Genomic DNA, 24,487 nt, shown 5'->3' on the forward strand with positions numbered 1-24,487 from the left:
AAAGACCCCCGGGTTTGTGACCACACATAAATGCAACACCTGTCGGAGGAAATGGTTGAAGCCAACCTCATGTGCATTATACACATCATCAAAGGACTTTTGTTGGATTTTCTCTTTTTCGGTGGTAGTCTCCTACCTTTCCTTCTCGACAACGGCTAAGGAAAACCGAAGCTTGGCAACCTCACCCTCACGAGACTTAACCAAAGCCTCAGCATTAGCAGCTCGAGTCTCTAACCCTTTAGCCTCGATGGTCAGAGCAAGTACCTGGTCCTCCAAGCTCTTGTTGTCCTCGACCAGCTTCATGTTTGCTTGAAGTGCTGAGTTCAGAGAGTCTTTAGCCTTCGACAGTTAGTTCTTCAAAGCATCAACATTCGTGGACCCCAAGAGATGTTGAGCCACGGTTGAGGCCTTGAAAAGAAAGGCCCAAAACTTAGCCCAATTGGCGGCATCATCACCCTTGGTCAACACTTACAGACCATGGTCTGATATCATCACCAGATTGATGAGACGATCTAGCTCAAAGTCCTTGACAAAGAAACCTTGATTAGTCATTGTTGACATGTTGGCCAAGGTGGCAGCGATGACAGGCCGAAATTCAAGAAAATGTTGCTTAAGCCTCTTATCATGAGAGATAACCTCCGGATTCCCAGAAGGTTACCCCGAACCACTTCGATGCTCACAATGACTCCGCTTCTTGTTCTTCTATTTTCCCTTAGGATCTTTTCCTGAAGGAGGCACCACATCAACCAGTGCATCTTGTGGCCCCAATGTTTAGTTGAGAGGGGGGTTCGGAGAAGGACCTCCACTTGCAGCAATCTGGTTCCTTCGGTTAGAGCAAAACAACACAAATGATAAATCTATAAGTTAGAGCAAGAAATTGTTACTCAATCGAAAAGGAAACATAACTAACCCTCAAGATCCAAAACAGGATCTAGGGATTGAAGAAGTGACAAGAAAGGTCAAGCAGGTAGTTTCCAAGAGAGTGTTTCGAGGTCTTGGCGTTCGTCGGTGCTCAAAAGCTCCTTTGGGTACTTGTCGTACCATCGAGGGCATTGTTTCCAATAGAAAGGAAACAGAGGGTTCCCTGACAAGTCGTAGAAAAAATTCTTCCCAACGGCTAGCCTTATTGTTACCTTGTAATAACCAGTTTTGAAAATTCTTGTAAGAAGTGAAGGGGCAAAAAAGAAGATGCTTCAGCAATCGGATCAGTGATATCCACCGAGTCTTATCTTGCAAACGGCTACAAAAATAATGCAAGAAGAGTCTGGGTGTTACTAGCACAAGACTATACAAGCATAGTGCATGGAGTGCTTTCATGATGGTTGTCCACCCATTCAAATGAAGTTGGGTCGAAGCCACCTTAAGTATACGCGGCACACTTATGGTAAAGTCCTCAAATGGGACCCTTACATACAGATCATAAAACAAGCAATCATACATATATATATATATATATATATATATATATAAATCTTTGTTCATCCCCTCTCAGTTCATGAATATGAACTCCACAGGCAAAGTGACATTAGACCAAACGGTGCGGAGAGTTACCAAGCAGAGTTCACTACTACAAATATGCATTTAACATCATCAATTTAACATCAACTACAAGAAAAATTGATGTTAAATTATACACGATGACATTTCCATAAATAATTGAAACTTCTTAACATCAGTTTTTGAACCATCAATGTTACTAACAAAAACTTAATATTAGACGGGTCACTATTTTCCAAGTGCTAGTTTTACATGTCAGTGAATGAATAATTTGTAAATAATCTATTGTTATGAATATTATGTTGCTTATATATGCTAAAGATAATATAAAATTTTAGCATAACAGCTGGCAGTATGGATATCAGTCAGAGTCAAGTCAACCGTGCAGTTTCTCATGGAGATATTCCGCATGCAATTAATACACGGCACACATCTTGCTTCTATATTTCCACAAATATGGCCCCCAAAAACAATAACCATTTCAGAATTCCTCTGTACAAAACTGTGTCTTTGGACATTCATTTTCCTCACTGGAAAAGGTTGAAAGGTAATTTGAAAGGAAGTTTCCACATGAGCGTGTTGGGCACTCGGTTGTTATATTATATATACCGAGTCCCATGGCCAATAGCATTATTATAACAAAATTATCTGTAATTGGAAACATTTGATTATGAATCAATCGAGCATGGCAAACTGTGTTTGCAGTTTATTAATTATGGCCCTTTATATCATGTTGCTACCATCCGTTATTGTTACCAGCATGACACATTCTTCTAATTCCTCAACCATAAATGAGGAACGACAGGCTTTGCTCCAAAGCGGTTGGTGGAATGATTACCTAAATATCTCAGACCATTGTGCTTGGGATGCTATCACTTGTAATGAAGCTGGAAGTGTTATTATAATTCTCGGTTGGAAGATTCCTCCATCTGAAGAATTGCGGCGGCTTCAGAACTTGAACATGACTGCCTTCCCCAATTTAGAGGTTCTATATCTATATGGAATGAGTCTTAGGGGAAGCATCCCTAAAGAAATAAGCACACTTACAAAGCTTACCATTCTTTACCTAACCCATAATCATCTTCAAGGTAAATTGACTGCTGCCTAAAAAACTTTTTCAACTGATAATTCTTTTTGGTTGCACTATCCCTTCTAAATTCTAATTTCTGTCAATCCAATAATCTAATACATCTCCACCATGTTTTTTTTTTTACCAAATTGCAGGTTCAATACCAGTAGAACTAGGGAGTTTGACACAACTAGTGCATTTGTCTCTTTATAATAATTCGCTAACGGGTTCAATCCCTTCTACTTTGAGTCAATTGGTCAATTTGAGATATCTCCTTCTATCTTTCAACCAACTTGAAGGTGCCATACCAGCAGAACTGGGGAATTTAACACAACTGATTGGATTTTATCTCTCCAACAATTCAATCACCGGTTCAATCCCTTCTAGTTTGGGTCAATTACAGAATTTGACTATTCTCCTTCTTGATTCTAATCGTATTCAAGGTCCCATACCAGAAGAATTTGGAAATTTAAAATCTCTACATATATTATATCTGTCAAACAATTTGCTCACCAGTACAATTCCCCCTACATTGGGTCGATTGGAGAATTTGACACACCTCTTCCTTGATTCTAACCAAATAGAAGGTCACATACCCCTAGAGCTAGCGAATTTGTCCAATTTAGACACTTTACATCTTTCACAAAACAAGATCTCCGGTTTAATACCTCCAAAACTATTTCAAATGGGCAAAATGCATTCTTTATATCTCTCATCAAATCTGTTAAGTGGCTCAATCCCAATAGAGAATCTGAAATGTCCCTCTATTGCAACAGTTGATTTAAGTTACAACTTGTTAAATGGAAGCATACCTTCTCAAATTGGTTGTGTCAATAACCTTGACCTTAGCCACAATTTTCTTAAAGGTGAGGTTCCATCTCTTTTGGGAAAGAATTCCATACTAGATAGGTTGGATCTTAGTTATAATAATCTCACAGGTAAACTGTACAGGGAACTTGCTACTCTAACATATATAAACCTTTCATACAATTCTTTTGACTTTTCACAAGACCTTGACTTGAAGGCACACATACCAGATTATTGTTCTTTCCCAAGAAACTCACTAATCAGTCACAACCCACCAAATTTTACATCTTGTGATCCTTCTCCCCAAACAAACTCTCCAACTAGTAAAGCTAAGCCTATCACTCTAATTGTTATTCCTATCATCGGTATAATTCTTTGGGTAATTCTTTTAGCATTATATTTCGCAAGATGCTTTTCTAAAACCAAATTTGAAGGAGGATTAGCAAAGAATGGAGACTTGTTTTCTGTATGGAACTATGATGGCAAAGTTGCATTTGAAGACATCATTGAAGCAACAGAAGACTTTCACATCAAGTACTGCATTGGGACTGGTGCATATGGAAGTGTCTATAGAGTTCAATTGCCGACTGGCAAAATTGTTGCAGTGAAGAAACTTCACCAAATGGAAGCTCAAAATCCATCTTTTGACAAAAGTTTCCGCAATGAGGTCAAGATGCTAACCGAAATATGTCATAGAAACATTGTAAAGCTTCATGGTTTTTGCCTACATAATCGGTGTATGTTTCTAGTCTATCAATACATGGAAAGTGGTAGCTTATTTTATGCCTTGAATAATGATGTGGAAGCTAAGGAGATGAATTGGAGCAAGAGGGTGAACATCATTAAAGGAATGGCAGATGCTTTGTCCTACATGCATCATGATTGTACACCACCCATTATTCATCGAGATGTAACAAGTAGCAATGTTTTATTGAACTCACACTTGCAGGCTTTTGTCTCAGACTTTGGCACAGCTAGACTCCTTGATCCTGATTCTTCAAATCAAACATTAGTAGTTGGCACATACGGATATATTGCCCCAGGTGAGATATTTTTAAAATAAAAACTTCGTACCCCATTGCCCAGAGGCTCTTCGTACCCCATTTCATTTAATTTAATTTTAAAGATAAATAGTCAAATTCATCCCTGAAAGTATGATACAATGACAAGTTAATCTCCGAAAGATTAAAACTTCAAATTTAGTTCCTGAATGTGCAAAAAGTGTGAAAAATTAATCCCACAAATACTATTTATACATTTAGAAACTAAATTTATCGCATTTTTTGCATATTCAAAGACTAAATTTATATTTTTCTGAAATTAATTTGTCACTGTCTCACTTTCAGGATGAATTTGACTATTTTCCCCTGATTTACTGTTGTAGTATTGAGACAACTTTCTTGATTTCTTTTTGTCTACTACAGAGCTTGCTTACACATTGACTGTATCAGAAAAATGTGATGTTTTTAGTTTTGGGGTTGTGGCATTAGAAACATTAATGGGAAGACATCCAGGAGAGTTCATCTCGTCTTTATCAAATTCATCAACTCAAAACATATTACTGAAGGACCTCTTGGATGCACGTCTTCCTCTTCCTGTTTTTCCAAAAGATGCTCAAGATATAATGCTTGTGGTAGCACTAGCATTGGCTTGCTTGTGTTCCCAACCAAAGTCTAGACCATCAATGCAACAAGTGGCTCAAGAACTTTGTGCTTCCAAACTACCCCCACCTCTGCCTTTCTATAAAATTTCAATTGCTCAGTTGATGACTCCAGATACATTATTGTCTTTCATTTGAGTATGAACACAGAAATCTTGCATGCAACAACTCAGGAAAGTAATATTTTGGTTAAAATATGTTTTAGGTCCATGATAAATTACAAATTTTTGTTTTAGGTTCCTAATAAAAAAAATTGTTGCATTAGATTCCTGATATATCAAAAACTTTTGTTTTGAGTATTTGTCATCAGTTAAGATATTATATGATATGTTATGAACAAATCTTTTCAATATAATCAACATTTGGGATGATGTGACACTCTATGAACACATCTTCCCAATATAATCAACTTATAATTTAACCTTCTCATAAAATAAAGCTCTTCCAACATTAATGTCATTGTAAATTTCTCCATATATGAAACTTTCATGTTGTTCCTGTATGATGCTACGAATCATACTTGCCCAGATGGCATGTATAAATCCTTGAAGTTACATTCAACTAGTCTAAAAAATAGAACGCCATAGATACCAAACGAAATGATGCATCAGAATTGATTCTCCAGAACTCCTATTGAACATGCCTTGAGTGATGAATGTAAGTTAATTAGATTTACCTGATTCATAATAGTTTGCCTAAAGTGAATAATCTAACAATAAATAGAAGTGAAATTAGATACTTACTTTGGTATATAATTCGGCTTTATATCCTTAGTTTAGGAGAGAAGAAAATTGAAATTGAATGCACGGGTTGCAAAAAATGGATAAAAGGAAAGGATCAAGTGTATAATTAATATAAGTGAATTGAATAGGATTAGGTTTCCTGACTAAATCTAAGAACTTAACCTAGAAACGAGAAAATATTAGTAAGGTGAATAAAGTTAGTTCATGATTTGTAATTATACTTGAAATTAAATGATAGAATTAATTAGGCAAAAAAAAAAAAAACAATAGTAAGAAAAGTAAGAGAGAAAAGTGTGTAACTTATAAATTTGACTTCTAAAAATAAATTAACTAGAGAAATACGTTTTGATAAGGTAAAATTATTAAGGTAGTTGATAATATGTACTAGCTAGTAAGTATTACTCAATGTTATTAATTCCCTGATTGAGTTGTGTTAAAGGAATTGAAGTGTGAATTGTATTCCTTGATGTAATTTTGGTTGTAATGAGTTGAATTGAAAGTGGATTATATTTTCATTGTTATCCCGCTTTGAAGCAAAGAATGGTGAATTTGAGATATAAAATTCCATATTGAAATGAAGATCAGTGAGTGGTAAAGTAGTGGAAAGGTATTGAATGGTAGACCAAGAAGATCGATTTCCGTTTGCTGTGGCCACGTGATTCTTATTATAAAAGTTGAGATGATGAGAACTCTTGGATTTGAATTGAACTATGTACGTGGAGTCTCGTTAAGGCTATATATGTATATGGAGTCACGTTAATTAAGCGACGTAAATGTGCATGGAGCCGCATTAAGGTTTTATATGAACACGTGGAGCTGCGTTAAAAGCCGATGTAGTTAGTATCTATGATGAATAAGGGGATGCAATTTCTCAATTACTTATTCAAGGCTTTAGTATTTATGATGGATGATAAAGAGGGATTAGTTTTTAACTTATTGAGTTAGGAACATGTATGGTCTCTAACTCAGGATAAAAAGAAAATATTTTGTTGCTTTTGAATAATTATAAATATTTTCTTGTTTTAGTTCAATCAGCAATTTTACTAATCTTCTGATCTATATTAGACTATACTTCTAAACATTTCGAAATCTTATTTTGGGACGCATGTAAGTATTTTAGTATAAACTACATGCAAAGGACTTCATTTACACATTAGACACCTAAAATTAGCTTAAACCTTAAAAAAATCAGTTTTGAACCTTTTGTGTTTAAGCTCATATTTTATTTACTTTTAGTATCCTTTGAGTTCAAAACCATATACTTCATATACATTAATTAAAATCAGAATCAGTATTAAAACTATTGAAACCTTGCGATCTACCAATTATTTCTTTTTAATTTTCTAAACCTCTATGCCTAGCATATCCTAAGAAACATTTGAGTAATAATTTCTCTCTGCATTATGTGTTTCTTTGTTTAAACATTTTGAATTTCTAAAGCTTAATTCATGAAAATTACAGTCATATGTGATTTAAGAGGTTAGGGGGCCATGCATTTTACCTTTTTGGGTGAGCATATCATGCAGTTTAAGTCTGATAGTAATTTCTAATAGAAAATTCACCAAAAACCCTATTGAGTACTACTTAAGAACAACTTGAGATTTCAGAGTTACAATTATACTTTGTCTTCAACTGATTGTAAGGATTATGAGCAGTTATAACGCTAATGTGATAAATATTATGACAGCACAATTAGAAATGCATTCAAGAATGTTAACTTGGTTTGATCAAACTCTGTCCCCACCAATTTTACCAGCTGAAATCAAAGTGCTTACATGTTCAAACTCAATGTGTAGAAAGATTGGAATGCAATGAAGCTGACAATTATTAAATATTAATTATTGATTGCAATGAAAACGGGTTTCGAGGAGCGACCGAATAGCAAGGTATTCAATGAACTTGCAGGATGGGGTAGTATGTATATCAGTCAGAGTCAAGTCAGCAGGGTAGTTTCTCATAAAGATATTCCACATGAAATACACATCACGCACCTTGCTTCTATTTTTCCACAAATATGGCCCCCAAGCCACAATCATTTAACCAAATGATTGAGTACAAATAATTAATATGTTAAAGTTTAGGTTGAATCATTCGAATACTACCCAAGTTTAATTCTTAACAGAAATAATTGTTAATTTAAATTTACTTACTTTTCGATCGTATTCTAAATTAATCGGAATCCCTTTCTCTGATGAACCAAAGGATTAAAAAAAAAAAAAAACAACGATTTTAGAATTCCTTTGTACAAAACCGCATCTTTGGACATTCATTTTCCTCTCTAGAAAAGGTTGAAAGGTAGTTTGGAAGGAAGTTTCCACGCGAGAGTGTTTGGCACGTCCATTGATGACTATTATATATATAGCTAGCAAGTCCCATGGCCAACAGCATTATAAAAAAGATTATCAGTAATTCTAGCCATTTGAAGTTTATAATCAGTCAAATATGGAAATCTGTGTTTGCATTTTATTAGATTTACCTGATTCATAATATTTTGATACTTTGGTATATAATTCGGCTTTATATCCTTAGTTTAGGAAAGAAGAAAATTTAAATTGAATGTACGAGTTGCAAAGAATGGGTACAAGGAAATGATCAAGTGTATAATTAATATCTTAAAAAAAGTGTATAATTAATGTATCTAATTGAATTTAATAGGATTAGGTTTCTTGACTAAATCTAAGAACTTAATCTAGAAATGAGAAAATATTAATAAGGTGAATAAAGTTAGTTCATGATTTGTAATTATACCCGAAATTAAATTATAGGATTAGGCAAAAAAAAATAGTAATAATTTCTCTCTGTATTATGTGTTTCTATGTGTAAACATTTTGAATTTCTAAAGCTTAATACACGAACATTACAGTCATATGTGATTAACAGGAAATTAAGAGGTTAGGGACCATGCATTTTACCTTCTTGGTTGAACATAACAGGCAGTTTAAGTCTATCAGTGATTTCTAATAGAAAATTCACCAAAACTACCCTATAGAGTACTTAAGAACAACTTGAGATTTCAGAATTACAATATACTTTGTCTTCAACCGATTGCAAGGATTATGAGTAGTGATAACGCTAATGTGATAAATATTTCCAAAACAATATGGGCAGTACAACAATTGATAATAAGTTCCAGCTACACTAAATCTTGATGACTATTAAATATTAAAACTCGCTCACCTATTTAGGTCAACAATGACATGCTTAATATGTGTAAAAAGTAGGAACCTCGTTGCTTTTACCAGAAGGTCTTCGTTACTCCTATAAATGGCAATTTATCATTAAATAAATGTAAATAAACAAAGGTTAGGTGATTCTAAGAAATCCAGTAAAAACAGTGTGTTTGGAAGCAACACCTCATACCAAAACAATCTCTCTCAGACTAAACTCTGTAGAATCTATATCAAAAAAGGCAAAACTTCAAATCTATACCAAAAGAAAATGGTATTCAAAATGAAAAGTTACACTTAGAAAGATTAGATTGAAAATGGAAACGAAAAGGAAAAGCACACATATTAGAAGAAAGTCCTTAACAGAAATAAATCACACATTTACATAGAACTGTTATTAGTGGACAGTGACACGAGCAAAGCAAAAAGAAAATGGCAATGAAAATCCATCAAGAATATTATAGATAACAAGAGACCAAATGCTATGAAATTCCAAGTTAATTCCAAAAATTATTTCAAAAACTAATCCCTTCAAATGGTAACAAAGCATTAAAAGAAAGTTACAAATCTAGCAACTTACAAACCATTAATCAATCAACAAAGCCAAGCATCTGCAATAACATTCAAGAACTTCCTAATAATATACTCATTAACACATACAATCAGACTGGCTTTTACAGAAGAAAGGGTGCCACAGAGCCACCTCCAAAATGTTAGCAATAGGATCACAAAGTAGTAGAGCTGTGCAAGAATTATTAATACAGGAGTCCATTTATATGTGAAAAATTACATAAGCAAATAAAATACATGTCTTATTGACTCATTCAGTCCAAAAACCGGAAATCAAACTATTGTGTGATTTTACTACCTTTTCTTAACAATTATTATACACTGCCACCAATCAGCATATGCTCTATCAGTCATGAATGCTACATTTCTAAAACTACAACAAATACATTCAGGAAAAAGAAAAAGAATAAAAGAGAATATGATGTATCTGGTTTTCTTGGACACAGCAAATCGGTGCCTAGGCATTAATCTCCCCCAACAACAAAACTTCCTCAGTGCAGGAAGCAAGGTTCCTACTTCCTCCTCCTTATATGGCATCATCCTTGACACATGAAACGCGGTGATCGTACAACGAACAGAGAAACGCTAAGGAACAATCACAAGAATCATAATGAACAAGAATTCAAAAGACAATATCACATGGTTAAAAGAATCAGGTCACTCAACAGCTTTCTTCCCGCCAGAATAGTAATTCAGGTACCACCGCACGAATTTCTTCAAACCACTCTGCAGATCCGTGGTCGGCTTGTACCCAAGCTCACTCTGAGCATAGCTAATGTTGGCATGAGTAAACTGCACATCCCCATTCCGCGGCAACTTCATTATGTTCCTCTTCGCCTTAACCTTCAGAAGCCTCTCCAAAATGCTCACGAGATCACTAACCGGAACCGGCGAAGTGTTCCCCAAATTGAACACCCTCAACTGTGCTGGCCCCCTCTTCTTCCCCCCACTCCCCGTGCTCTTCTCCGCAGTATCCAAAGCCCCCAAACAACCCCTCACAATATCATCAATGTAAGTAAAATCCCTAGCAACGGTTCCATGATTCGCGGCCTCGAAAATAGGGATGGGCTTCCCCTTCAAAAGATCCCTAGTGAAGAAGAAGTAAGCCATATCAGGCCTACCCCAAGGACCATAAACAGTGAAGAACCTCAATCCAGTCAATGAAAGACCATAGATATGGTTATAAGTGTGAGCAATCTCCTCACCAGCCTTCTTGGTTGCAGCATACAAACTAGCAGGTTGATCAGTCCTATCCCTCTCAGAGAAGGGAACCTTAGTGTTGAGTCCATAAACTGAGCTACTAGAGGCCCACACAATAGCAGGTTGTGGATTCACACTCTTACAAACCTCAAGCAAATTCACAAAACCAGCAATGTTGCTATGAACATAAGAGCCAGGATTCTCCATGGCATACCTCACACCAGCCTGAGCAGCCAAGTGCATCACATGAGTGAAAGGCACAACCTCGAAAAGTTTCCTCAAGAGTGCCTCATCATTGATATCACCCTCAACTATGTACACGCCATTGCGCTCCAGGAGCCCCTGGCGTGCACGCTTAAGTGAAGGGTCATAATAGTCATTGAAATTGTCAAGTCCAAGCACCCCGTCACCGCGGCGCTTAAGCGCCGCGGAGACGTGGGTGCCTACAAAACCGGCGGCGCCGGTGACCAACACGGCGAACCCGTTTCGGGACCGGACCTGGGCGGATGCCCGGACCCGTTTCTCCCAAACGGGTCCGCCCCAGCTGTAGGTTCGCAGGGACCGCCGGGAGAGGTCCGCCGGGACCGGAGACGATGCCGGCGACCGGAGGAAAAAGATCAAGATCGCGCCCAGGAACACGAAGGACCACACTGCGAGCTTCGCCAGCGAGGTGTGCCACCGCACGCGGTTGAAGTACGAAGCTTTATCCATCTTGAACTTCCCTGGGGTCGGAGGGGCACTGTCTATGTGCGACATTTGCTTCAGTTGGGACATTTTGTCGGGGAACTCTCGGATTTTGAAAGGTGCCCACGATTTCTCTTCCTCGGTTTCGACGAATTGCGAGGCCGATTTTGGTTTCTGGGATTGGGTTGAGGTTCCCCCCAAATTGTTGGGTTTTCTAGGGTTTGCAAAGGGAGGAGTGTGTTATAATGGTGGCGGTGGTTTGGTTCGGTTTGTTTCTGAGATTTGGGAAAGTGATGGAGAGAACAGGGGGGAAAATCAAAAGGGACTCGGTTTGGTGAGTTAGTTTTTTTCTTTAAAAAAAAAAGAAGAAATATTTGTATGTGGGAAATGGGAATCTTCTAGTTTCTTGGAGGTATGGGTCTCTCTTTTGGGTTTATAGTTTTACAGAGAAAAAAGGTTTCAACATTTAAAGAATGTTATCATAAAGAGAGAGGGATGGAACATTTTGAGGAAATGTTGACGAAGAAGAAGATGGGAGAAATTGGGGATTAAGAGGTTAATTTAATGAAATAGGATTATGCATTTGAGTAGCACTTTTTGTGTTTCCTCCATTTGTAAGAACAAAAGGTGTTGTTCAATGAGGAAATGCAATGCAAGTGGGGTGGGTAGTAAAAGATGCAAAATATGCTAATTTGATTGGCTGGAGATCCTTGAATTTGGGGGGGTTTTTAAAATAGATTTATAGAGGCTCTTTGTTTAAGGATATATTTTGTGTGGAGGAAACTTCCTTTTGGGTTAATTATGGGTGAGGAGGGTTTTTTAAGTGAGATTTATTAAGGGAACATAATAATGGGTGGTTTGTTGAATGTGCAAATGCAATGGATGAGATTTTCTGAATTTTGAGGCTTTTGCTATTAAGGGACTCCCTATTTATTTCTCTACCATGGGAAAGCGTGTGAGTTTAGTGAGTTTAAATTTTGATTGTCTTAATTCAGAGAATTGAGGGGGAAAAAAAGATTGGGATTAAAAGGTTTAATTAGAGTTAATCAAGACCGCAATTGTTGATTTCTGAAATTAGAAATCTCAATTCAAGTCTGTAGAGTAAAACCGTAAAACTTCTATTTTACTAATTTGGGCTGAAAATCCTACTAAATTTTGTGTTAAATAAAGCAATTGAATAACAGATAGTAAAACACACCCCTAAATTTAACAGTCAATAGTTATCTAAATTCATAGTACCTTATTAATTATCTAAATTCATAGTACCTTATTAATACTATGATATACTCCATACAGGATGAAACACGGTTAGATTTACTCCTTAATATGCATTGGTTTATTTATTTTCAATGTGAACTTGAGCGGTTTTGGAGAAAAATTATTTGTACTTTAGTTGATTTCAAATAATTGATTTGCTCATTAACTACATGCGTTTCTTATAATCGAAGTAAACGCTAGCCATGAAGTGCAGTATATGATACTTTGATATAACTTTTCCTTGAAGAGACTTATTGATTTTCCCTTTACATCGAATTCATTTACGACAACGAATCATTTAACAGGCTGAGTAATTTACCATTATAAAGAGAGAGAAAATCCTAAGTTTCTCTTCACATATCTCTACTTAGAAGTTGAGGCTTATCTTGAAATGTTTCCATTCAAGCAAGGAAAAATTCAATCACAATTTGTTATATATTTTCATTCTTACTTTTCTCCACCTCTTTCCTCTTACCATGCTTAATTTGTCATAGCTAACTACCTAAGGTCGAATTTGTGGAATCTACTAGCATTAGTAGTATCCTTGTCCTCTTGCTCTTTTGTACGGTGCTCCCTAAAGATCATGGCACCCCAAGACAAATTATAATAAAATAAACAGTTTACAATAAAAACAGAAAAACGTACAATCAAAATCAAAGCATGAAATTATAATCCTAACTTCAGCTTAATGACAAGGCTCTACATTATTTTATAATAATTGTTTGTGTAAATATAAATTCAATAAAACTACCAACATGATGTGTCATAATTGATAGATAATTTTATATCTTAAAAGTTTGATTTAACTTATGTGTATAGAAAAATATAAGATTAATCTCTTAAATGTATCTCAGTATTTCAAGGATTAGTCATTTTTACTTTCAATCGAATCATAGTTTTAAAAAAAAACAAAGAAACTCACAAAACATATGTAGTATGTAATTACTCCAATTTAATGGAAGCCATGTAGTATTAATTATTGTCTACTTGTTTTTGTGTGCGCGCGTGTTAAAGAGAGGGGGGGTCCAGAAAGGAAAGAGAAATGCATTGAAAGAACAACATGAAAGTGTAAACAAACTTGAAACTGAAGGCAAAAGCATCTCCCCAAGAATCCTTATGCTACAATTTATGTTAGGGCAGCAAACTATCATGTGCTTAGGTACACGTAAGGACTAGTGTAGACCTATCACAGGATCAGGACAAGATTGCTTCGTTTACAAGGTGCTTGAAGATTTAAGACTAATAATATTCAAGGATAGAGTAATACTTGAGAAAAAAAATAATTATATTACACTTGTTTTGGCCATGTAGTGTCACCACCGTCCTCGTACATCACTCATTAATATAATATAAACCCTATATATATATATATAATATACTAATGTGTATAAACATCACATTCTTTTGGGATCTAGAAGATGACTCTAAGGATTGAAGTGTTATTTCCTTGTTGGAGAGCTTCAAATTCTTTCACATGCAACAAATTTTAAAAGGTGATAAAATAAATAATTTGATGCTAAAATTTCAATCTCTAGAATTTACATGGCACTTTTTTCCCAACATAAAATCATTATATCATATTCGTCACTATCAGAAGCCAACAAACAACGCATGAAAGAGTAGTGAAAACAGAACAAAAATTTAAAAGCGAAAAAGGTGGTAGCGGTGGTACTCTTTTTAAATTGTTATTTTTCTCTTTCTCTCTTTTTAGGTAAGGGACAAAAACTAATATCCCACATGAGCCAATACCCCTTCCCATGTGCAATCTGATATTGAATAATATTAAAAAAGAGAGAGAAAACTGCACTTACATTATGGTTTTCTTTCTTTCAATTCGCATATCATCATTTTCCATGAATTAAGAGTTAACATAAGCTGGACTTTATGCACGTTTTATTATCAAACCAGACTGTATTCTAAAACATTCAGTACATTGTCACATGGATTTAGTAAAATGCCCACTTATTGGTGTTACAAACAAAAATCAGCAGATATGCAATAGTTTATATATACATTTTTTTAACTCAAATCATCTGTTGGTTGAGAGCTAAAAGTTAATTTCTTAAAATATTGAGATCCATTTAATAAATTAATCTTTTCTAATAAATATTTTTTTCGTATGAATAGACTTAAAATTAAACTTATGATCACATATTTAAAAGAAAAATATTATTTTTCAATGTAATATCATATTAATAATTTATATATATTTTAGTTCTTGGAAAAATGGATGGGAGCAATGAACCTCACCTCTAGATATGCAATAATTTATATTTTTCCGTAGTCTTTGCCGCACAGCATTTATAAGAGTAGCCAAAATTCTTGCATAGGTCCAGCCTTTAGTTAGTGACTAAAGGATTTGAACAATGAAGCCTATGGTGAATTTCATGTGACTTCCACAAACGACTTGCAATTGCCAAGAATAAGAACTTTCTTTATTGTCAAAGAAATGAAAAAAAAAAAGGGGCATCATCCAGGACCAGGGCTCTCAAGTTGGTGGAAAAGTGGTACGTGGCCATTTGGTTCCCAAGGCCATAGTCATTCTTTCATTGCTATTTGTTGCATGCCACTCAAGCTTTTAGCAATCTTTTTTTGATATAAAAGTTTAAATTACACTCACCTCTTCAAAGTCAAGTAAGACCACCAACCTCGGTAAATATATAGTGAAATTTACATATTACCTACCAACAGGAGGAATCTGATAATCAAACTCAAGTTACAGTTAGTGTTAATAGAAGACTCAATCAGATGTGTCAACTCCTGTTGGCGAGCTTTTTAACATTGTCACTCATTAATTAAATGTCCTGAAGTCCTGAATTCAAACATGCAATCACAGGTCTATTTGCTAGCTAGACTATTTTCTGGTCACCACATATTATCTGCTAAGTTTGACTTGAATAATAAACAAAAAAAGGTATGGTCCTATCCCAATAGAAATGGGATCAAATGCAAAGATGCAATGTACACCACCACATATGAGGAATAGAGCCAAGTCTGTACTGGAAATTAAATTACTTTGATACAACAGAATCAATAGCTCTTTCCAACAATACAAATTATCTCAAGTTCTTACAAGGGAATGTTAAGAAACAAAAGCAAGCCATGCATATACTCACTGTTTTGTGAGTATTTATCTCTCTCTCTCTTCCTACTCAATGTACAAAATGCTTAGTGCTTTGTGAACCTCTCAAGGACTTCAAAGTAGTCGGGAAATGTCTTCCTGGTGCAACCAGGATCCTTGATGGTTACTGGAACATCCCCACAAGCAGCAAGAGAGAATGCCATGGCCATTCTGTGGTCATCATATGTGTCTATAGCTGTGACATTCAATTTCTCAGGTGGAGTAATCACACAGTAATCAGGACCTTCTTCAACTGTTGCTCCTAGCTGAAATACCAAGACAGAGTAGGTCAGTGAGATGTAAAAAGTCCAGTAATATCGAAACCATAAAGGAATTAGCAAGACACTCACCTTTCTGAGTTCTGTGCAGATTGCTATCATCCTCTCAGTCTCTTTAACTCTCCAACTTGCCACTGAAAAATAGAGGAAACAAAGAATAAATGAGAATCTGAGCAGTGAACAGGTTTGCTAAATGATATGGTAGATAGTCCAAAGGAGAATCTGAGCAGCAAACAAGTTTGCTAAATGATATGGTAGATAGTCCAAATGTATAAAAAGATTGGATACAACTAAAACCTTTCAATTGTTAAAAAGATTGGAAAAAATAAACAAATAAAGATCACAGAACAAGAAGCATCTAAGTTCCTTTTAAGTTAAATTTCCTTCCGGAAAAAGATCATGTCTAGTTTAGACACTGTAATAATACAAGTATGACAAAAACTAGAGTTGTCCTTGATAGGTGAAACCACATGAATGATTCTATATTATATTCCAAACATGCCCCCCATACAAAAGCCCTTTGAGCCTGACACATGATTAATGCGCAGGTCCAGCTGCCTTACCCTTAAATTCAACTTTTTATTTGAAGTGGACCAAAAAGAAATTAACTAGAACTGGGAGCAGCAAGGATTGAACTCAAAGACCACCTAAAAATCATAAGACTCTAATACCATATTGTTAACCAACTATCCCAAAAGCTTAAGCTATTAGATGAAGACATATGAATGGTTTTATACCATAATTTCATGTTGGTTTAAATATATTTTTGGTCCTTGCAATTTTGTTTTTTTTTTTGTTTTTTTGTCCTTGCAAAATTATTTTTTTGTTTTTCAGTCCTTGCAAATTATGTTTGTTTTGTGTTTAGTCCTCAAAGCACTTTAGATAGTGCTTTGAACAGTAACAAAAAAAGTGTTATCTAAAGCATTCTTCTTTTTCTACCCCATTGCCCAGAGGCTCTTCGCTATGCGAAGGTATGGGGGAGGGATATTGTACGCAGCCTTACCCTTGCATATGCAAAGAGGCTGTTTCCGGATTCGAACCCATGACCAACAAGTCACCAAGGCACAACTTTACCGCTGCACCAGGGCTCGCCCTCAAAAACAAAACAAACATAATTAGTCAGGACTAAAAAAAAATTATAATTTTGCAAGGACTAAAAGCAAAAAAACGTTAAATTGCAAAGACTAAAAAGATATTTAAGCCTTCCATGTTCTAACATATTCAATATGCACTCTAGTGCCTTCCATGATTAAGAAGAAAACTATTGAAGCATTCAAAAGTCAATTGGAGGACAGTTGTATAACCTAAACCAGAAAATAATAAGGCCCAGTCATTGAAATAGCATTCAAGCCAGGAAAAAAACGAAACAAGTTTTTTTCAGAATAATATTGTATGAAAAAAAAAACACAAAAATATACTATGGGAAAAATAATATATGAAAAAAAAGGTATTATATGATGTAACCAAACTAGCTTTGATGATTGTCCAGCATCATGTTCAAAGATCAGATCGTTGGATAATAATATAAATTAAAAATAATAAGAAGAAGAAGAACATAACTGAACAGATAATGGCCTTTAGAGTAAGGGTGATCATTCAAGTATCATGTTGAAATCTTATAAGTAGCCAAGTTTTATTTAAAAAGAACAGGCCAATCAGGGTGGGTCAACAGGTCACCCAAGTTTAACCAGTTTACTGCAAAAGACTGTCATGAGTAAGAAGGACTGGACCAGCCCACAGACCAGGTTGTACGAAGCTTAAAGGAACAACATAGATGCCCCACAATCCATAGATAAAAGAAAAATTGTCCACAAAAGAAGTTTTCAAGCTAAAAATTCAAGCATTTCACATGGTTAGTGATCCAATTTCAATATTAGTGTAATTATAATAATTTCATTAACCATAATTAAAAAAAACAATTTGTTAAAACAAGCTCTTGAACACAAACAAACAGCTAAACCATACCATCTCTGATGGTAGTTTGACCATTAGCAAATAGTGCGACAACGGCAAGAGTCATGGCAACATCTGGCATCTTGTTCATATTGACATCAATGCCTTGCAAGACTTTTTGACCAGAAGAATCTTGTGGCGGTCCAGTAACGGTGACACTGTTCTCTGACCATGTAACCTTAGCTCCCATCTTTTCAAGAACTTCAGCAAATTTTACATCTCCCTTTGAAAGAAGGACAAAGTTTAACATAAGCACAAATTAAAAAATAATGGAATTTAAAATGACTGCACTGGGCTGGTCATCGACTCACAGTCTTCACATATGATCAGTAATTAACCACATCATCAACCCTATTTAAATAATCGTTCGTATAAACTAATCAAACCACTTCTAATTTTGTATTCTAAAATGATACAATTTGACAATTAACCACTTGAGACTACTCTTCACAAGAAGATATACTTCTTTTTTCTGGCTTGAACTTTGTTCACTGAAACAGTTCTGGGGAATATTTGAAACATTTTCTACTATTTATTTGAATAGTTATACATACTATAGTATAGCCTATAAGTTAAAAAAATGAGGAAAATTAAGTTTTCAAAAATAAACAAGGTATTGATAAGGAATTAAGGAAAGACAAGAGACACTGAAGAAAGAAAACAGAAACAGAAAGAATATAAAAGAAAAAAACTCATGCAAATAAATAAAAGATTAGGACATTAAGTGTATGCTAATCTATAAGTTTATTTGTTTTATTTAAAAAAAAATCAAAAAAGAGAATATTTATTAGGAATTAAAAGTTTGCCCTCCTTCCCTTTTCCCTCTAAAAACCCCCACTCCCAAGCGTACCCTTGAGGTCTAAGTTAAGTCCATGATTTGCCTATCGTCAAAATGAATTCTGAAACCCTTGCTATTTTCCTCAGTTTCCCAATTAAAATTCTCAGATTCATCCTGTAATTCTTCTCTGTATGAGTATATCTAAGTTTCTGTTTGTCTGTTATCCTTTGTATACGTCTTTCTGTGTATGGAGAGTTCCTCATGTTTGGTTAGGTAGTTACATTAAAACTGTATATATATTCCTCTCTTGTACTACCAAATCAGCTAATCAATAATACAAAAGTTTACAGTTCAGTTTCGTATGTTTTCTCTCAAAAGCATCAAAACCCATGGCTTCCACTGCACCACCACCTCCTCCACCGCAACCAGCTTCTTTGGCTGGGCAACCACCTCTGATACGCATTCCACCACTTAACACTTACCCTCCTCCCACCACAAGTCCGTCATCTCCAATCGCACCTGTAACTTACTCTCATACAATCACTGAGAAACTCTACAACAATAACGTTCTTCTTCAGCGCAAGCAAATCAAGCCTATCATCAAGACTCAGCCTTCACCATTTTCTTTATTGGTTGACAATTCACCCTCATTTTCTCACCACAGAAGATTGTGATCTTGGTAGAATCAATGAGTCCTACGCAGCATGGGAACAGCAAGATCAGTTGCTGTTATCTTGGCTTCAAGCCTCTCTCCGATTCAATCCTATCTAGGGTTCTTGGCTGCATTCACTTTTATGAGCTTAGGAAAAAACTTCATGCTCATTTCCAGAATCATACATGCACCAAATTTCGTCAACTCCAACCTGAAGTTCGCAACATGACTCTTGGCAATTGTTCAGTTGAGGAATTTTTGGCATGTGTAAAGGAACTTGTAGATGTTCTCTTTTGTCGGTGAACCTGTTTTGCACAGGGAACATCATGATGTAGTTCTTGAAGGCTTCCTCAAGAATTTGATTCTGTAATCAATTTTATTAAAAGCAAGTTTGAACCAATGGCTATTGTTGAGCCAGATGCCCTAATTCGCCTCGGATTTCATCTCCAAAAATACCACAAGAAGCTTCAATCAGATGCTGCCATTGATCTCACTCATACTGCTTGGTCTTCACCACTGGGTGCCGGGTGGTATAAAACTAAGCTTTGTGTCTGTTATTATTGTTCATCCTCACTCTCTCTAATCCGTGTTTAAGTGCAAAAGAAGTTTAAGCAAACAACATAATAAGTTGCATGGGAGGTTATGGCTATCTACATCACAATTGTCACCAAAGCTAATGTACTGTGCAAGCTTTCACCAATTTTGCAATTGAAGCATCATTATCTGACATGCTAACTTGCTTTACTTGACAATTTATTTTTATCTTTATCACTGTTAATGAAATATAATAAAATGAGGAAGGGATAGAGATGATGTGTGAATTCATATGATGATATCAATTATTTAAAAGACACACAAAAAAAAAGTTTACTAAAAAGGATAATCACGGTAGAATCTGCTCAAGAGACGAAAAAGGACATACAAGAGCTATTAAGAATACAATGATAAGCTCTATTTTTTTGGAAGTGAGGGGAAAGAGAAAAGAAGGGGGTTGAATTAGGAATGATACAGTATAGACCATAAAATAAAAGATAATAGAAAATAGTGTCAAGCATGAATACCTGTAAACTGCTTGTGCCACAGCCATTAACAGTGATAGTCCCACCAGTAACTGCTGCACCAGCTAGGAAGTAACTGGCACTTGAAGCATCACCTTCAACAAAAGCATTGCCAGGAGACCTGATAGAAAACATGAGTTTTGATTTCATTGCATTTTGGATACTAAAAAGTGATGTAATGCTAAAACATAGAAACCTACTTGTACTTTTGACCTCCATGGACCAAGAACTTATCCCAATTACCACTGTGTTCCACAGAAACTCCAAAACGCTCCATCAACTTCAGAGTCATTTCAACATATGGAACAGAAATCAGTTTATCAACAATCTCAATTTCCACATCGCCAAGAGCTAAAGGAGCTGCCATAAGCAAAGCAGTTAGGTATTGACTGCTAACTGATCCAGACAGTTTCACCTGCATGTGAAATAGGATAATAAGATTCACAATGGATAAACCAACATTCGCTATTATATTTTCTTTGGAGAGAATAAGGAGGGGAAGGCATAACTAAAAGAAAACTTAGTATTTTTTAAAACAGGAATAAGGATGTAGGTAACAAATAAAGAAAAGTAAACAATTTCTTTTCACAGGAAGTTCAATGACTCAATGCACAATGAACTCATTAAGAGAGTAGAAAGGCTATAATAAAGGTGAGGGATAACCTCTGAAAAGGAAAGGTCTCCAACCAATACACCTTCCAAAATATAATTCAAGTACGGTATATTTGGAACTGAGGTTTTAAAGGGAAAGGGAATGGAGGAAAAATATCTTGTTTTTAAATAGAGGTATATAATATTTATAAAAATAAATAAAAGATTAAAACATTAAGTTATGCTAATCTATCTTCATATTCCTTCGTTTAAAAAATTTATCAAATTAAAGAATATTTATTAGAAAAAAAATTGCCCTCCCTTCCCTTTCTCGCCAAAACCCAACTCCTAAACATACCCTTAGTGTCTTATTCTAAAGAGGGGGAAACAGGGTATAAATTAGAATTTTGCTCCAGGAAAGTTAGTCCACCTTATTCTAATGGAAATCCAAACCATACCTTTCCGCCAGGAAGTCCTCCCTTCCCATTTACACGAACAGGTGGACAGTTTGTGCCAAGAAAGCAATCAACATCTGCACCGAGCTGCTTAAGACCAGCAACCAAATCCCCAATTGGCCTCTCTCTCATTCGGGGCACTCCATCAAGTACGTAGCTGAAATATTTTGAACATCAAGATGGTCTATTTAGAGACTCAAACCAGTAATCATGATAGGTGATCTAATAATAAAAGAAGAAAGTGGCAAGGTTGAAATAGATCATGATTAAGACCCTCAGGTGCATTCCTCAGAGTGTAATCAGTATATCTATATGCTAGACTTTGACTTGACAAGCTAATTTACATGTTAAATAAATACATAGATATAATTAAAGGTTCATTTAAAGAAGGATGACTAATCTGGATGAGATTTTTAGATTATAACAGGATGGAGGAAGAACACATAGTCTGATGTGATTAGTTATACGAGGAACAATTCAGAGATCATGATGAACAAACAAAACAAAAAACAGACCTTGCATTTCCACCTGCAGCAACTACAGCTGCTGTCAAAGGACGCATCGCAGTACCAGCATTTCCAAGGAATAAATTGATTTCATCTTTAGATTCTTTAATAGTGGGAAACAATCCCCCACAGCCTTCCACAATTGCTTGTTTGGTTGTTTGGTCGTCTTCCACACGCAGTCCAAGGGTCCTTAATGCACCAAGCATGTAATGAATATCCTCGCTGTACAGCAAGTTGTCTACAACAGTTGTTCCCTAAATAAGAATAAAAAAAAACAGAATAAATTATAGTTTATGCCAAACAAGACATCTATTAAATAATTAAAAGTTATAAAAATAATAGAATGAAAGTAACACGGAACTTGCAGCACCATTCTAATTTGTGTTTTGGGGGAGGGATTATCTTCTAGAGCTAAAATTGGTAATACAACCATACTTGGATAATCAAGAGTCAAAGATTTCTTTGGAAGGATATAGTATATAATCTCAGCTGCAGATAAAATCAACAGTCAATATTGCGTTCCCGTAAATAACACATCATGAATGTATTGGAATATCAACCATTGATTTTCACATTAACTGAGATTACTTGTTCCTTACTCGCAATAGAGAAGCCAAATGCCTCACCTAATACATTTCCTGTAGATATGTATACTACTCCCACTCGATTTTTATGATTATTTTAGCCATCCATACTTTTAACAAGACATTATTAACACATTGCTAGCATACTCCTTTATACAGAAACGTCCAAATCAATCCAGATATTGAATATGCTTATTGCTACACATTAAAACCACCTATACACATTTCTATCATCATTCTAAATCATACGCCACTTAATTTCGTGTCCATTTCTTTCATGGGACAAGATGCTTCATTTTCACTGAATAATACAAAAAAAAAAAAAATCAAATATTCAAAATCCACTCCACGCATCAAACTCCTATTCCTAACCACATAACCCCAAAAAAAACCAATAAATAAATTTTGGAGATATAAGGTTGGTTGGATGACTAAGAAAGAAGCCAAATAGTTCGACTCTCACTGCTAACAAAAATTAACAAACTAACAATTTACATTTTTGGATACAGAAATAAATAAATAAATAAACTTTACCTCAGAGAGAGCAGCAAGAAGCAAAATTCGATTGGACAGAGACTTAGACCCTGGCAATGTGATGGTACCCGAGATGTCTTTGATAGGTTCCAACACGATCTCCGGCGCCGTCGAAGGCTTCTCTGCGGCGGCGGCGACGGAGGCAGAAACCTTAAACATGCCGGAATTTCCCTTCCCCCCATTAAAATTTCCCATAAAGCTTCCAGTTTTGTTCACCAAGATGCGAGATTTTGAGGGACCCCAAAGGCGTGGCCTCAATGAAACCGAATTCGCCGATTTGGGTTTGTTGGGATTGGAAGAATGACCGAAAATTTGAGTGCTTTGAGCAAGATTGTGCACTCTGCTCACTTGGGCCATTTCGATTTTCCTTGAAGTTGTGAACTTTGTCGTCCTCTGCAATTTGGTCTGTGAAATCTCTCTCTCTCTTTGAAATGAGAGGTTTTTTGTGTGTGTGATAATGATAATAATGTGTGTAATGAAGGGTTTTGTGAGAAATGGTTTTGGCCTTATGAGTTATGGGGGGGTTGGTGGTGTGAGAGGTTGTTGGATTGAGTGAGTCACATAAAGGGGTTTTTGGTTGCCAACTAACACTAACACATGTCGAATTGCTTACACCAAAATAATTGAGTGAAAAGGTTGGTAAAGGTTTTGGAACTTTACCTACCAAGGAAAATGAATGATGGCTTTTGGATTAGATTAGGACTTTAGGAAGGTTGGTTTGGTGTTTAAGAACAATAGTATTATTGATCCAATTATTGAAATATTATTTTTATTTATATAATGTTAATTTGTTAGAATGTTAATAAAAAATTAAATTAATTATCTTTTTCTTCTTTTATTTTCCTTTAATCATTTATGATTTAACTCACCTTATATCTCTCAAGCATTGACATGTCATAAAAATATGTTTGAACAAATTTCTTAAAAAACTCTTATACAAAAAGAAAATAAAAAAATTATCAGTAAATTCAATTTATGTATAATTTAAAATTAGTTTTCAGAAAAACTAATATAAGAAAGTTTATACAAATTTGTTTATAGTTTATAGAAAAGCTTATTTTATTCTTTACTTACTCTTTTTCTTATAAGTGTTTATGAGGAAATTTATTGGTAAAAGTGGAATAAAATAGGAAATGTTGGGACTTGGTATAAAATAAAATTACTATATGATCATTCAAATTTTAAAACAATAATTTTAACGTATTAATAATTTAAAAATTATACTTTCATTTAATTATAGATTATTGTATATGATAAAATTTTATTTTTTATAATAATTGCTTTAAAACTTTTTGGTACATATATAAGATAATTACTTTAAAA

General features: G+C 35.1%; 3 protein-coding genes across 4 annotated transcripts; 1 reads left to right on the forward strand and 2 right to left on the reverse strand.

The window, feature by feature from the left end:
* Positions 1–1,927: 1,927 nt before the first annotated feature.
* LOC114405887 (MDIS1-interacting receptor like kinase 2-like) lies at positions 1,928–5,332 on the forward strand. Its single transcript, XM_028368403.1, has 3 exons — positions 1,928–2,585; positions 2,722–4,416; positions 4,798–5,332. The coding sequence occupies exons 1-3, from the start codon at positions 2,168–2,170 to the stop codon at positions 5,169–5,171; spliced, it is 2,487 nt and encodes an 828-aa protein (XP_028224204.1). The 5' UTR covers positions 1,928–2,167; the 3' UTR covers positions 5,172–5,332.
* Positions 5,333–9,687: 4,355 nt separating this feature from the next.
* On the reverse strand, positions 9,688–12,159 carry LOC114405888 (UDP-glucuronate 4-epimerase 3-like). The gene has a single exon (XM_028368404.1). It carries the CDS (start codon positions 11,485–11,487, stop codon positions 10,171–10,173), a length of 1,317 nt encoding a protein of 438 aa, XP_028224205.1. The 5' UTR covers positions 11,488–12,159; the 3' UTR covers positions 9,688–10,170.
* A 3,370-nt stretch (positions 12,160–15,529) lies between these two features.
* Positions 15,530–23,755, reverse strand: LOC114405889 (3-phosphoshikimate 1-carboxyvinyltransferase 2-like). Of its 2 annotated transcripts, XM_028368406.1 has the most exons (8): positions 23,165–23,748; positions 22,056–22,300; positions 21,544–21,697; positions 20,695–20,909; positions 20,498–20,615; positions 18,019–18,229; positions 16,126–16,187; positions 15,530–16,041 (listed from the first exon to the last, which is right to left on the reverse strand). In XM_028368406.1, the coding sequence occupies exons 1-8, from the start codon at positions 23,519–23,521 to the stop codon at positions 15,823–15,825; spliced, it is 1,581 nt and encodes a 526-aa protein (XP_028224207.1). In that variant the 5' UTR covers positions 23,522–23,748; the 3' UTR covers positions 15,530–15,822. The 2 variants fall into 2 exon arrangements, with proteins under 2 accessions (XP_028224207.1, XP_028224206.1); XM_028368405.1 differs by having other exon boundaries at positions 15,530–16,187; positions 23,165–23,755.
* Between the last annotated feature and the right edge of the window lie 732 nt (positions 23,756–24,487).

The sequence above is a fragment of the Glycine soja genome, chromosome 3 (assembly GCF_004193775.1).
Source record: "Glycine soja cultivar W05 chromosome 3, ASM419377v2, whole genome shotgun sequence".
Classification (NCBI taxonomy): domain Eukaryota; kingdom Viridiplantae; phylum Streptophyta; class Magnoliopsida; order Fabales; family Fabaceae; genus Glycine; species Glycine soja.

What these genes read in the sequence shown, in the direction of transcription:
- LOC114405887 (XM_028368403.1), top strand. Translation starts at nt 2,168, where the DNA reads ATGAATCAATCGAGCATGGCAAACTGTGTTTGCAGTTTATTAATTATG. An exon ending in AACCCATAATCATCTTCAAG is followed by an intron (nt 2,586 to 2,721) that starts GTAAATTGACTG and finishes ACCAAATTGCAG; the next exon opens with GTTCAATACCAGTAGAACTA. An exon ending in ATACGGATATATTGCCCCAG is followed by an intron (nt 4,417 to 4,797) that starts GTGAGATATTTT and finishes TGTCTACTACAG; the next exon opens with AGCTTGCTTACACATTGACT.
- LOC114405888 (XM_028368404.1), bottom strand. Translation starts at nt 11,487, where the DNA reads ATGTCCCAACTGAAGCAAATGTCGCACATAGACAGTGCCCCTCCGACC.
- LOC114405889 (XM_028368405.1), bottom strand. Translation starts at nt 23,521, where the DNA reads ATGGCCCAAGTGAGCAGAGTGCACAATCTTGCTCAAAGCACTCAAATT. An exon ending in TTCTTGCTGCTCTCTCTGAG is followed by an intron (nt 22,301 to 23,164) that starts GTAAAGTTTATT and finishes ATTCTTATTTAG; the next exon opens with GGAACAACTGTTGTAGACAA. An exon ending in GTGGCACAAGCAGTTTACAG is followed by an intron (nt 18,230 to 20,497) that starts GTATTCATGCTT and finishes CTTCTTTCAAAG; the next exon opens with GGAGATGTAAAATTTGCTGA.